At 37.8% G+C, this 14668-nt stretch overlaps 1 protein-coding gene across 1 annotated transcript in view; it reads left to right on the forward strand.

Moving 5' to 3' along the window:
* LOC139144002 (p53-induced death domain-containing protein 1-like) overlaps positions 1-11048 on the forward strand; it is a 30609-nt gene extending 19561 nt beyond the window's left edge. Inside the window, exons 5-11 of the mRNA XM_070714640.1 lie at positions 4554-4847; positions 5347-5529; positions 6275-6555; positions 6925-7432; positions 8029-8068; positions 8903-9172; positions 10302-11048. Of these exons, the coding sequence (XP_070570741.1) occupies positions 4554-4847; positions 5347-5529; positions 6275-6555; positions 6925-7432; positions 8029-8068; positions 8903-9172; positions 10302-10597 (1872 nt within the window). The 3' untranslated portion in view covers positions 10598-11048. The remainder of the gene's footprint in view (positions 1-4553; positions 4848-5346; positions 5530-6274; positions 6556-6924; positions 7433-8028; positions 8069-8902; positions 9173-10301) is intronic.
* The last annotated feature ends 3620 nt before the right edge of the window (positions 11049-14668 follow it).

Raw genomic sequence — 14668 nt, forward strand, 5'->3', positions numbered from 1 at the left:
GGCTATAAAACATCAAATTGTGGTTCCAAAGCCCTACCATGCTGAAATATTGCGCCTAGCCCATGAAACCCCCTGGGCTGGTCACTTAGGAGTCAGGAAAACTTATCATAAAATTCTCAGTCACTTTTATTGGCCTAATCTCAGGCAGGATGTAGCACATTTCTGTAAAACTTGTCACACATGTCAAATGGTAGGAAAGCCAAATCAGACTATTCCAAAGGCCCCTTTACAGCCAATTCCTGCATTTCAAGAACCATTTAGTAGGATCTAATAGACTGTGTTGGGCCCCTACCAAAAACAAGATCAGGAAATGAGTACATGTTGACAATTATGTGTACATCAACTCGGTTCCCAGAAGCCATACCACTGAGAAATATACAGACAAAGACTATAGTGAAAGCTTTAGTCAAATTTTTCACTTTATTTGGCCTCCCTAAATGTGTCCAGTCCGATCAAGGCTCCAACTTTATGTCTGGAATTTTTCAACAAGTCATGGATCAGCTAGGCATTAAACAGGATAGGTCATCCGCCTATCATCCAGAAAGTCAGGGTGCTCTTGAGCGATTTCATCAAACTTTGAAAAACATGGTTAGGACCTACTGTTTTGACACAGAGAAGCAGTGGGATGAAGGAATTCATTTTCTGCTCTTTGCTGTTAGAGAGTCAATTCAAGAGTCTCTTGGTTTTAGCCCATTTGAGCTTGTATTTGGACATACAGTCCGTGGCCCACTTAAGCTCGTTAAAGAGAAATTCCTATCAGACGATGATGATTGTCTGAATATTTTGCAATATGTGTCAGATTTTCGTACAAAACTCTCTAAAGCATGTGAATTAGCCAGAGAAAATCTTGAGTCATCTCAGCAGTCAATGAAAACCAAATATGATAAAAGCACCTCAAACGGAAGTTTGAACCAGGTCAAAAAGTTCTTGTTCTACTTCCAATTCCTGGCAAACCACTCCATGCTCGTTACTTTGGGCCATACCTAATTGATAAGAAATTGAGTGATTTAAATTACATCATAATAACACCTGACAGGCGAAAACAAAAACAGCTATGTCACATAAATATGCTTAAGCCATATTTGGATAGGGATAATCCTACTATAACTCAGCCTGTCAGTGCAGTCAGTTCAAACCATTATGAAGATAGTGATACTGAAACTGACTTGAGTGAAAATACTCTAAACTCAAAGCTGGGCTCGGTCAAGCTTCAGAACTCAGAAATCCTGGAGAAGCTGGAGTCTACAAAGTTGGCACACCTCCAGCCAGAACAACAACAACAGGTGAAAGAACTGCTCCACGAATATAAACACCTGTTTCAAGATGTTCCAACGAGGACAAACGTCATCTATCACGATGTTGATGTTGGGGACAGTAAGCCTGTAAAACAACATCCATACAGACTAAATCCAACAAAAGCAAAATATCTCCAGGAAGAAGTCAAATACCTGCTGGACAATGACTTTATTGAACCCAGTAAAAGTAACTGGAGTTCGCCGTGCATACTTGTTCCCAAATCAGATCACAGTTATCGTATGTGCACAGACTTTAGGAAGGTCAACACTTTAACAAAGACAGACACTTTCCCAATCCCGAGGATTGATGACTGCATCGACCGAGTGGGAAAAGCCAAGTATGTGACGAAATTTGACCTACTGAAGGGATTTTGGCAAGTCCCTCTGACGGATCGTGCTCGTGAAATATCCGCCTTTGTTACACCAGACGGATTGTTCCAGTACAAGGTGATGCCATTCGGAATGAAGAAACTCTCCGGCAACGTTCCAACGAATGATCAACGACGTCATATCCGGGCTAGACGGGTGTGCAGCCTACGTTGACGACGTCGTCCTGTATAGTGACACCTGGGAGGAACACATCAAGCTCATGCGGAAGTTCTTTGAGAGACTGAGCAAAGCAATGTTGACTGTCAACCTTGCCAAATCTGAGTTTGGTTGGGCAAGGGTAACTACCTCGGACATACTGTAGGACAGGGTGAGGTAAAACCTGTTGATGCCAAAATCAGTGCCATTTCAAGTTTTCCCATACCAAACTGCAAACGACAACTGATGCGCTTTCTCGGTATGGCTGGTTACTACAGAAAATTCTGTCCAAATTTCTCCACAATTACTGAGCCTTTGACTAACTTACTTAAAAAGAAAGTAAGTTTGTTTGGTCAGAGCAATGCCAACAGGCATTTGATACACTCAAAGCCATACTGCAAAGTGCCCCAGTGTTGTCTGCACCAGATTTCATTTTGCCATTCAAATTAGCTGTAGATGCTAGTGATACGGCTGCTGGTGCTGTTTTATTGCAAGAGGATAGTCATGGTGTAGATCATCCTGTTTGCTATTTTTCACGCAAATTAACAAATCCCAGAGAAACTACTCTACAATTGAAAAAGAGTGTTTATCTTTGATATTAGCTTTACAGCATTTTGAAGTTTATGTTACTTCTTCAAATCAGCCAATAGTGGTTTATATTGATCACAACCCTCTTGTTTTTCTGCAGAAATTTAAAGGCAAAAATCAGAGATTGCTAAGATGGAGTTTAATGTTACAGGAGTTTAATCTTGATATTAGACATATCAAAGGCAGAGACAATTTAATTGCAGACTGTCTCTCTCGTATTTAGAGTTTATTGTTGTTCACTTTCAAGAAATTTTATTGTTGTTCACTTTCAAGAAATTTTACTTTAGAGTAAAACAAAATTTGAGTACTTAAATCCTTTTCAAGATTACATTTGTAAAAGAAAGATTTTTCTTTGAAAAATTTTCTTTTTTTTGAAGAGGGGGTGTGTTATGTAGGTCATTTCCCCACACTCATCATGACCTGAGTTCAATTAGTCTAGAACATTCTCAAGGTCACTGCCCTTGATGACCTCACAACCTTGAATTCAATTAGTCATGTTTGGAATGTTCTGGAAAGTTGATTAGTTGTGTAAGGGAGATAATTTTAGAACAGTAATTAGCATGTCAATAAAAGTTCTAGATTGTTCTTATATGCCTTTATAAAAGGGACGTGCACAGCTTCCAGTCAGACTTTTGGGATCGTGTCTCTTGTGTGTTACTAAACTCCAGCAGTAGTCATTCTCAAGACTTTCCAAGACCTTCACTGCCAACGCTGGATTTATACTGTGGACTTTGTGCAGCTTCAAGCCTGCAAGCCAAAGGACTGTTCATTCATCCGACTGACTGTTTCAACTCTGAGACTGGAGCTTCGCCGTCCCAGCTGAGATAAGTAGTCTGTACACTTTTAAAGCTTGTACTCTATCCCTGACTTAGCAATTAGTTTTGTTTTCGTAATAAATTTTGTTTAAACGGAAACTGCTGAGTTCACCCTTTTGTTCGTTTTCTCTGCACGTAACAAGGCAGCTTGCTCACTGTGCTGGATTTCGAACTCCTTTACCTCGCACAGTATTTTATTTGATAACAAACCTGGTTAACATGTCGGTTTCAAGATTTACCCATATATTGATTTACTATTTATTCGACTTCTTGTAACACGAACGGAGTCACACACGCAATCCAGCATTTCAGTCAGTCCCTCGCGGACACTCCCGCTCACACTCATTCATTCACTTATTGACTTGTCACAGAAACACTCAACTACTAAACTCAAGTGAACTCACCTGTCATTTATTTACCCAAGTACTCACCAACTTACTCAACTACTCAGTCATTCAGCGAACTATGATCAAATATTATAGTGAACTTCAAAATAGCTTGACAGTACATGCTTTGGTGATCAGAAACACGTTTTTGTCGATAAAAAATAACGCCACCTGCATTCGTTACGAACGTTCTCCTTCGATAGATTTTGTAACAATTTAACCAAATACGACGTTCACTGTGCCACGGCCAATATCATCAGTGTTGCCGCGCTCCCGTTGAAAAACTCACCTGTACACAGACTGCTTTAACATTCTTATATTGCCTTAATCACATTTCCCGTCGATGAAACCGCACTGAACACTAACAATGTTTTTTCTCTGTACAGTGTGTACGGGTCGGTACAACGATTGGTATTTCCGACACTGATCGTGTTCTGTATGTGAGAATAGTGGACAACGTATTGGGTTAGATTCTTGCAAAATCTAGCAAAGGAGAACGTTTTCAATGGATGCAGCTGGCGTTAGCCTCTATCGATAGAAACGTTTTCCTAATCACCCAAGCACTTTGTAATTCCAAGCTATTTTGAAATTCACTGTACGTCACGTGCTAACTCATCACATCAGTAGAATAACTGAGTCACCAATCCAATATGACAACGCACCAATCTACTCACACTAACCCACACGATCAGTCATTCCTTAGTCACTCGCCCTCATCTAAGTTACTCAATCTAATACCTCCAAAACTCCGTGATTATATTTTTATTACTCTTAACTATTTCTTCCTTTAATTTCTAACTCACTCACGCTAGTACTCATTCAACTAATGTACCACACTCCCCTCACTATTACGTCTACATTTACCCATTTAGTATCAACTTGGTTAAACGACAGTCCAAAGTAGCGAGAGTGTGGTTTAAGCGAATCCTTGTTTTTCTTTACAGATTGAACAAAGGATACCTTTCAACAATTACATTACTATGGTAGTTCCGCCAGGTTCTGTTAAGGGACCCATCGAGTTCACTGCAAAGCTTGCACAGGGTGAAGTGTTCAGGCCGACGCTTGAGAAAAACCACAATTTCGAAAGTGACATCATCGATCTAGAACCCTATTCGGTTTCATTCTCAACGCCAGTTATGTTGGAGTTTAGGGTAAATGTTCCGGCTGGAGTACATTTTACGGTTATGTCGAGTGATGATGGTATTCGGTGGAACAACCACATTCAAAGCATAGTAACGGTGAGACCTTGCGCTTAAACAATCTGGCTGAAGCTTGGGGAACGGGTGAAAATTAACATCAAAGTTATAATGACTATTCAATTTGATCATTACATGTAGGATTCCTGTAGTTTTTGTATCAAAGTTTCGACTTTACTAAGAATGGTTGATGGGTTAACTCTGATGCATCAGCCCTTCCTCGGCTCACGCAAAGAATGTATTCTTAACAGAGTGATCTTATATGATATAAGTAGAATAACGCATCATATTTTAGGACGTTCTTCAGGAGTTAGAATTATAATTGCCAAAAAAGACCACTTTTAACCAATAAATTACCATTTCATTCCATGAGGCAGTCAGCAGGATGTCAGACTTTACAAGTGACCAAGATAATCTCAATAGTGCTATGTTTAATTTTCTGTGAACCTTTTAGGTGGCGGCAATGACACCTGTACATTCGAGCGTAAACTCTATATCCGATTCATTATTGAATTTTTAATCACCGGTTCATCATTTTCAGACTGATGGCAGAGTTACGTGTCTAATAAAAAAGTTAGGTATGTTCGTACTGGTGTCAAGCCCGTTACAGGAGGAATTCCTGGCCGATCCAAGAGGATGCACCTTCCGGTCAACTATTTGCAGAGATGTAACAATAGACGTACTGCCAGGAGCTGTGGATACTTTAAGGAAATTCACAGTAGAGGTAAACATGACACTGTGTTTCGCTTTATAACTCTGTTAATAAAAGATAAATCACAGTTATCATCATCATCATCATCATCATCATCATCATCTCATCACCATCATCATCATCATCATCATCATCATCATCATCATCATCATCATCATCATCATCATCATCATCATCATCATTTTGGTGAATATCTACGATGTTAAAAATGCTTCGCCGAATCTATCGTAACCCTTCACTTTTACAGGGCTGGGAAGGAGCGGTGCTTTATCGACTGTTTATTAAGCAAAATAAAGCAGTAAGCTTAATAACATTTATGAGCTCTTGTAAAAATTAAGCCGAAAGTGTTCAAAGATAACGATGCGACTTGGTCTTTTAAGTTTTCAAATGTAATTCAATGTCACAGCTGTCTTGAGGTCAAATATAGACTACCTGCCTAAAATGAATTTTCAGCATTACAATGATAATAATAATCGTTTACATCATATTCGTACAAAGTATAGGAGATGAATATGATGAAATATGAAATAAAGTCCATTAAACGTTTATGCTTCTATGCTGTGCAAGGTCATGATTGTGTCCAACTTTTCAAGATTACAAACGGTTATCTTGGTCCTTTCGTAGTTACCAACAAACTTTCTGAGACAAAGATGGTTTATTGTGAGAAATAGTAAATATTGGACATCAATTTACAATACTTGTATTTGCATCAGTTAGTTTTACATATCTGAAATACATTTCATTTTACATTTTACAGGTTTTACCTATGGAGTCTACTGTAACCGAGTTTCTCGATCAACACTACGGATTGGAAAATGAATTATCATTGTCGCCGATAGTATTCATGAAGTGTGTCACTAATCAGAACGTGTTGGTAAAGTTAACGATCCCCCTTCCACGCGGATTACCAGGCAGTGAATCTGATGTGCACATCGTCAACGACAGAGAGGGTACAGAGGAATGGCATGTAGTAACTGATGAAGTGGATATGACAATTCAAGATACAACCGCAACCTGTGTGGTGGCGCCGTTTTCCGGGTAAGATACTTCGACTACCGATTTTGAAAAATGTGTATTCTAACAAGATTCATCTTCGACTGCTGAATAGTTATGATTAATGCTAACGTCAATGGGACATATAAATTGCGTGAGAAATATGTTGATTAGCACTTTATCTGCTTAATATAAACATAACGAACAAAACACGTATATTAATACCTACATAATTAATGAAATCTTTCAAACAAATGAAGTTCAAATACTTTTAAAGAATAGTCAATTTTTTTGAAGTTCATATTTAGTTAAATATTTATCAATTTCGGTTATATCGTTATTTCCAAAGCCATATTGTACTTAACTCAAATTACATGATTTATTCAAATAAAAGGATGGTGAAACTTTTTTCAGATATTTGGCCGCAAGGACGACAAAACAGGCTGGACTTGATATCGGAATGCACGTTGCAAGCGTGTACCGAAACGTAACAAGAGGTATAAAGGTTGCGAACATACTATTACTGCAGCACATTCAAAACCCTGAGAAAATACTCCTGGAAGTGGTGGAGAAAAATAAAATGCCAGCAAAAATCAAGAAATACAAAATGAGTGGATATGAGCCCTACATGGTCCAGCTTCCTCACAGTGAAGACTTCTTAATACAAAGCCGCCAAAAAGTCTCCTTTCAGGCTAGTGACGGGTTTAAGATAAACTCGCCGTTGAAGTATCTCACATTCTTTCCAAATCAGGAAAATTTTATCGAGGTTACAGTTAAGGCTGAGAAATCTGAAGAACTGGCTGCAAAGCCTAATTTAGAGGGCTCCATGTCATTCGTCAAACTGACAATGTGTGATGCAGAGAGTGGAGCAGTAGGCAATGAGTCGCAACTTGTGGCAAAGCTTAAATTCACACTCGGAAAGGTAAGAATAGCTCCGCGTAGAGCTGCATTGCCTGTTTTTTAATGGTTATAAAGACCTGCATTGTATTCCTAGCACAATGACTAATACCAAGTTCACAACTTCTTCATAGTGAATTGTCGGTGTTGTAAAACAAGTCGGCAGGTCGGCAGCAGCTTTCAACTTAAATGTTTTAACTGCTTTGCAATACGTTGCCCTTTGCTTTGTTCTTACTTTTCCACAAGCTGTCCTCTTTTATAAGGCGCCCTGTGAGTTTGTCGATATACCGGCACTGATGTTTCAGCTCCTGATTGCAGCGGCCCTGTTTTCTCATTCTGACTGTTGTGATAAATATGATAGTAGTCTCCGGTGTTACGTTGACGATTTCAAAATTTGCAGTTGGACTGAATCTATGCGGAAAACAGAATACGGTTAATATTGTCGCCAAAAATCCCGATCAAAATTGTTGAATAGTTTTTAAAATGACTCTTTTCTCTCCAACGTACAAACGCACATTTTCATTTGTAATAAAACATACATGTGCAGTCCACGAAATAACCCTCGATATAATTGATGTTCTCTTTCCCGCACATGCTCCACCTGCCACTTCTGTTGTACAGAGGGTTAAAGTGAAGAAATCACCAACTGAAATTCTACAAAGTAAGTTACTCTGCATATATATGTATATATATATATATATATATATATATATTATATATATATATATATATATATATATATATATATATATATATATAATTAGAAAGATAGATAGATAGATTGGTAGATAGATAGATAGATAGATAGATAGATAGATAGATAGATAGATAGATAGATAGATAGATAGATAGATAGATAGATAGATAAATAGATAAATAGATAGATAAATAAATAGATAGATAGCCTGAGACACAGAAACTGCGAGGTAGGCGGGCAGACAGACAGATACACCTGGCAGATATACTGACAACAGGCAGAAAGGTAGCTAGGTATATACACCGTGATTTGTTTTCAGTTTATTCTTTTGTTTTCCTGATGTCAATTACAGAAACATCCTGAATAGCGGAATTTTAGCTATGGATTCAATCGTGCAAGCAATGTTAATCATTATCTGTACAGTTTGAGGCCTCTATACTACTTTTAATTTTGTGTTAATCAATAAAAATATTAATTTTTTTATCACGTGCACAGGCACGATGACATACATGCAGGTTGTCGTGATGTATACGTAGAACGACCAGAGTATCATCTCGGTATTTACAGTCCAAAGAGGGCAATCCTTGCTAAGTCTTGTGCATGTGATAAATTCTAATTACACAACGAAATATGGAATTTAAACTACATATATCGCTTTTTCTCTATTCTGATCATTTTCTTTATCGTGACAGACACTTTATGGCCACAATTTAATTTTCATAAGTGAAATTGCGCAATTGCTGTGTAGTTAGGCTTCATCATGTAGATACTAACACATTTCTTCTTGTTTACATTAAGCATTGCAGAAAAGAGTCAGTGTCGTAACTTCAGAATTACAGGGGAGTGGAAAAGACTGGATAGGCTCGGGAAGACTTCTCGGCTTATCAAACGATCAACTCGAAACTATACGGTCTGAGTACAAAGAAGAAAAAGAGTGTGTGCACCAGGTCTTTCTTGCATGGGGGAACATGGAAACAGATGAAAGCACCAACCAAGGAATAATCGAAAGCTTTCGCGCACAAGGATTTAGTAGAATGACTGAAGCTGCTGAAAAAGTGGTCGCTGAAGGTAAAATGTGGCGCCTTTGATTTTTTTTCGATTTTTTGCTTGCAAACATCGTCTTCATTGCTCTATCTTGACAGCCGAAGCTTTCCTATGCGACAATCAAGGTAACTAGACATACATTTCATGTCTGCTGTTTTTTGTATTACATGTTAGTGTATAAACGTAACGCTTGATGTTCTCTGAATTCCATTTTGAAACATAGAAGCAATAGGGTAGACTGTATTAGGAACAACCTCACTTTTACATGTATTGTGCTTAATGCAAACGACGAGTAAATTGACAGAACAGTTTATTAAAATCAATTGGGACTACCCGAAGATGTCTATATATATATATATATATATATATATATATATATATATATATATATATATAATATATATAATATATATATATATATATATATATATATATATATATATATATATATATATATATATATATATATATTTAGGCAGACATGGTAGTTAGAAATAGGCAACTACTTTGCGGCGGCTAAAGGCAATTGTGCTACGAATTTGAAATAACTTCTGCTAATTACATCTTTAGCATTTATAATATTACCATGCCCTGTCCGTCGCATCTTAATTGGTAGAGCTGAACCACGTGACTGCCCGAAAATACACTATTTATTTGTTTATAGGCCGTAAACATCGTAACTTTACAGTTAAAACGTAAATTGTAACATTTAAAAAGATTATAATCAATCACAAAATAAAAGAGAGCACTTATGGGCCAAGTTTTTTTTTTCAAAAACAAATTCCGGATTTGCAAAATTTTACAGCGCGCACTATTCACTGACAGGTTCTGGGGTCCCGTTGTCTTTCGCGTGGGAAATTTTCGTTAATTTTTACGCTTTTCTTGGGTTTATTGATAATATAATGGAAATAACAGACTCCGCGCTGACCATTAACGTTTATTTATGGGCGAGGGCAAGAGGAAAGTCAAAATTAACGGAAGAGGCTTTGGTTAATTCTTGGCTTCCCTCTCGCCCTTGCCCATGAATAAACGTTAATTGTCAACGCGTCGCCCATTATTTCTTTACTACGCCGTTGATCTCTCTCCCCTGACACAAAGAGGTACTTACTTACTCAACGACTGCTCATCTATTATGAACTTTTACTATCAACAGAATCTGATATGGACTCCGCAATAATAAGGTTAGGCGAAGATTTGCCTGTTCGAGAGTGGAAACATTTTGCGCGAAAAGGACTCAACCTAACACCAGAGGACGTCGACAGCATCGACGTAGATTTTGCCAATGAGGGTGTCGGGGAGAAGAAATACAGGACACTCTTACTTTGGAGAAGGAGGAAAGGACATTCTGCCACCGTGGAATCACTTGCAAACGCTCTAGAGAAATGCAATCTGCAGCAGCAGGCAGACATGTTGAAGAGAGAGTTTATCAATACAGATATCAATCAATAAAACCATCTTGATATTTGGATGTCATGCTATTTGAATATCAAATATTGACGGAGCACGTCATCAGTTCACGTATTTACGATTGACGTATTTCTTGCATGCTATATAAGTAATTTCTTTCATACTCTTGTAAATAGATTCAAAACAAATATACTCATTTCTCTGCAAAACTTTCTACCAATCATGTTCAAGGGTATTAACAGTATGCAAATTGGCTTGCGGATGCCCATGGCGCCAACTTCTCATATAAACAATAACCTAACAGCCTTAAAAATTTCATAACTATGACAGCCAGAGAGTTTAGATAAAAGAAAGGTCAATTTTCCGTTATCTGACGAAGAGTCACTTACGCCGCTTTTCTTTGAAATTCATCGTGTCAGACAATTCTGGAACATATTTCCAAGGTCTGAAGGTAGATAAACCGGTATTCTGGGATCTTGTGATCCGCGTCAAAGGTTTGTTAACTTTTTTCATTTTTTTTAAAATTATGTCTGTCGCTATGTATAACAAAGGAATTGCAACATTTTAGCGACATAACATATCATGAATGTTTTGGAATTGAAAATGAATATTTTACAGAGCACGTTAAGATTGTCATTTTCGCCTCTCTCTCATTGGGGCCACGTTCATAGCAATATTGTTTACTCTTGTATACTGATATGTTTATCAAATAAGTGTACAAATGGTATTTATTCTTTTCCTGGTGTTTTATTCAAATCTATTTGCTTCAAGACGTTTTCATGACTTTCCAAAAAGATTTACGCATCGGCACATATGTACATGAAATTTTCATCTTTTTATGGTCCATACCAATCAAGACAGTGGAGGCACCGTGGCCCAGTGGTTAGGGTGACGGACTCATGATCAGAGGGTGGTGAGTTTGAAACCTGGTTCAAGACCCAGTAGGTCCACAGTGACGGGCTCACTGTCTTGGGACAATTAGTTCGAGACTCCAGCACGGTGTTGTGCCCTTGAGCAAGGCACTTTACTCGCCATTGCTCCACTGGGGTTTAGTGGGTCATGCATATCTTATTCTGTAATTGGGCTGACGCCTGTTGGATGATGGACTGAAAAAATAAAAACAAAAAAATAAAAAACAAGACAGTGGGTTTTATAGATAGCACACTCAATTTTCAACCCATCAGATGCGTTTTCTTTGTTTTTGTTATGTTTTGCTAGTTTCCTTAGCAATGTGGTGTATCTATTATTTTGATCACTAATATTTTTTTCTCATTTTTTTCATCTGGTTTTCCTATAGTATCCAGTTAATGTATTGCGAAATAAAATCTTTAGCCAGAGTCAAGTGTTAAGCCCACTGTTATTTTAGCGACTCCCGTTGTAGAGTAGAGCAATGTTATTAGATGCTAAGTTTTCCGTTGGTTTCTCGGTACTGCAATATTATTATTTTAACACTTTTATATGCACCAATATGTTACTACCACTCCAACACCAGGCCTTCCAGCAACAAAGCCAGATGTTTGGTATTTTTGAAGCCCACTTGCAAACTTGAAAGGCATCCGCACGTCAGCCTTTGGGTACAGTTGGCATTATCGAATGTTCAAAACAAAGTACAGGTCATCAGTTGAAGACCCAGTTTTAGAATAGCAACTATTCAAAAGAATAGCAACTATTCAAAGGCGCTGCAGTAGGTTGAATCGTTCTTGGTACTTGCTGATGTCCCTAAAACATATACCTGTGCAACCATCTATGCCGTACATTGTAGCTAGCGAATTTTCATAATTATAAAGTGTACATGTAACACAAGTACCTGGTGATTGAGACAAGTCCCTTGTCCCAGTCCGGTTTTTTCAGACTTTGTTCTCTTGGGGTCGACACAATGTGTGTCTTGTGGCGTATTTGGATCCAACAGGATTGGGCCAAGATTAAATGAGTTATCGGCGTAGGTGCCTTCTTTTTTACACTGTTTATTTGTCTCTAAATTTGAGGCCCACTGCAAGTATCTTATAGCTATGATATGTAAAATGCTGCGAGGGTAATGTGTGCGACAATCAGACACCATTATTTGGCCTTTATCGCTGAAATTAATATTCCTGTTAATTATTTGTCACAATTTCGTGGCCTGTGTGATGTACAGTATTTCACACTGTTACCGTTTTTCATTAAACGATCAGCCATGTCTTTCTCTTGTATACACAAACGTAAGAGTCGGTTATTCGTTATTTTTCATCAGTTTTTACAGCTGGCCAGGGTACCTTATCGCTACTAACGATGTGCGGCCTTTATGCTTATCGGTTTGATACGATAACTTTCAATTTACAACAGAATCATGAATTGAATTAGAGGGCCTCCTTTGAAAATTTTCGCAAACGTTGTTGTACCTAAGTTTCTCATGCCATAGAATCAGGCGTTTGTAAGAACACTTTTCTTGTTGACTTGGATTCATTAAAAATTCGTTTTAAATCGTTTTAAAAACACAATGGCGATATACGTTGGGAGGCACTGGCATCTTGAACGTTTTAAACAAGGAAACATCTCCATACTTTTAGCAAAGTAATAAACGGCCATTATCTAGCTCTTGTTCTTGCAGAATTTCTTTTATTTGCCTTTAATTCATGATGGTGACTCTCCAATTTCTGGTAGATTTACTTGGAAAGCAATACGCATGGTATTCTAACAACATTATGACATAATACAGTTGCTTGCGCTTCCTTGATTTTTCCCTAGCCCCCTACCGGCGTAATTCTACTAATTTGCGTTTAATGACGGTAAAGGCTCTTAGAAGACGGCTGAGCTGTTAAGGAGCTCTTCGCTCGGGGCAGTAATCCTTCGCATTTTCGATCCTTTGAAATGAATATTTAGGGTATGAGGTGAGTAATTATTGACTGTTTTTGTTCACATACTTCATATACCGGTAAACAGGTGGGCGGGGTCTCACTTTTACTGTCTGTGACAATACATGCAGCTACACTAAACTATTTGAAGTAATTGAAAGAAAATAGTCCATATCATAAAAGCGCTTCCCCGTCTGTGTCACAGCAGCAACATAAGCTGTTCCAGCTTGTTTTCGAAATGTTTAATATAGTTATTACATAGTGTAATGTATGTATTTGTTATTTATTATGATTGATAAAAATGATGCATTGCTATTCAGCTTCTTCTTCTCAGCCGAGAACATTGTCGTGGCACTTGTTTTCGTGCTGGATCCCAGCCAATTTCTAGTAAACTTTGATGTTTCCAGTTTTTGCCTGGGTGAAGCTCGACGTCAAGAAAGCCATAAATCCATCATCAGACGATTTTTTGAATTACTAGGTATAGTTTAGTTACATTTATATTTATGCATATTGTGACCGGTTAGTTTTATCTCAAGTGTAAAACAGTCACATAAATTGAGTGAGTCCGGTCGTATCAAGGTGGTAAGTAACTGTACCTCTCTTATATTATAAAAGTCAGTCATTTCAAAGTCTCATTCAATCAAATTCTAAGTAATTTGACGATTGAGAGCACGAATATAGAATGTTTTTACAACAGAGCGGCCTTGAAATAGATTGTTCTTGTTTAGGGTGGAGGAACTTTTTCATTTGAGGTTTCTTTTACGTTGGTTGGTGTAACACTTTTCAAGACTCTTAACCTTCAAATACATGCAAGTGACGGAATAAATATGCCAAAAATGTATTATAATTGAACACGACGTAAAAATGTACTTATTTCCTACTGCATGTTTACGTTTCAAGAGCGTGCACTTGTGTAGCCACAAAAATGCACCGCGACAGATTTTAATCACACTGAAGTGTCATTTCTTCTAATTCAAGTTCAAGACACGTATGACTGATTATTCTCATTACCTTCAAATGATACCAGTAAGGAAAGACGCAAACCATTCCGGTATTCTTGTTGACATAGCAGTTTGTCAAATCTTTGATTACTACCTTGATATTACTTCACCAAAGTGCGTGCCCTCAAAAATCGATGTTTTTCAGTCCTAGTTTGTGACAGCTTCATTTTTTAGGTAGCGTGATGAACCGCGTGTGTGGACTGTCGGCTATCGACTAATCGATAGTGATAAATTACGCCCCCAACTTTTGACATTCCTACTTTGATATGTGCTGGGCAACA

The sequence above is a fragment of the Ptychodera flava genome, chromosome 11 (genome assembly GCF_041260155.1).
Source record: "Ptychodera flava strain L36383 chromosome 11, AS_Pfla_20210202, whole genome shotgun sequence".
NCBI lineage: Eukaryota > Metazoa > Hemichordata > Enteropneusta > Ptychoderidae > Ptychodera > Ptychodera flava.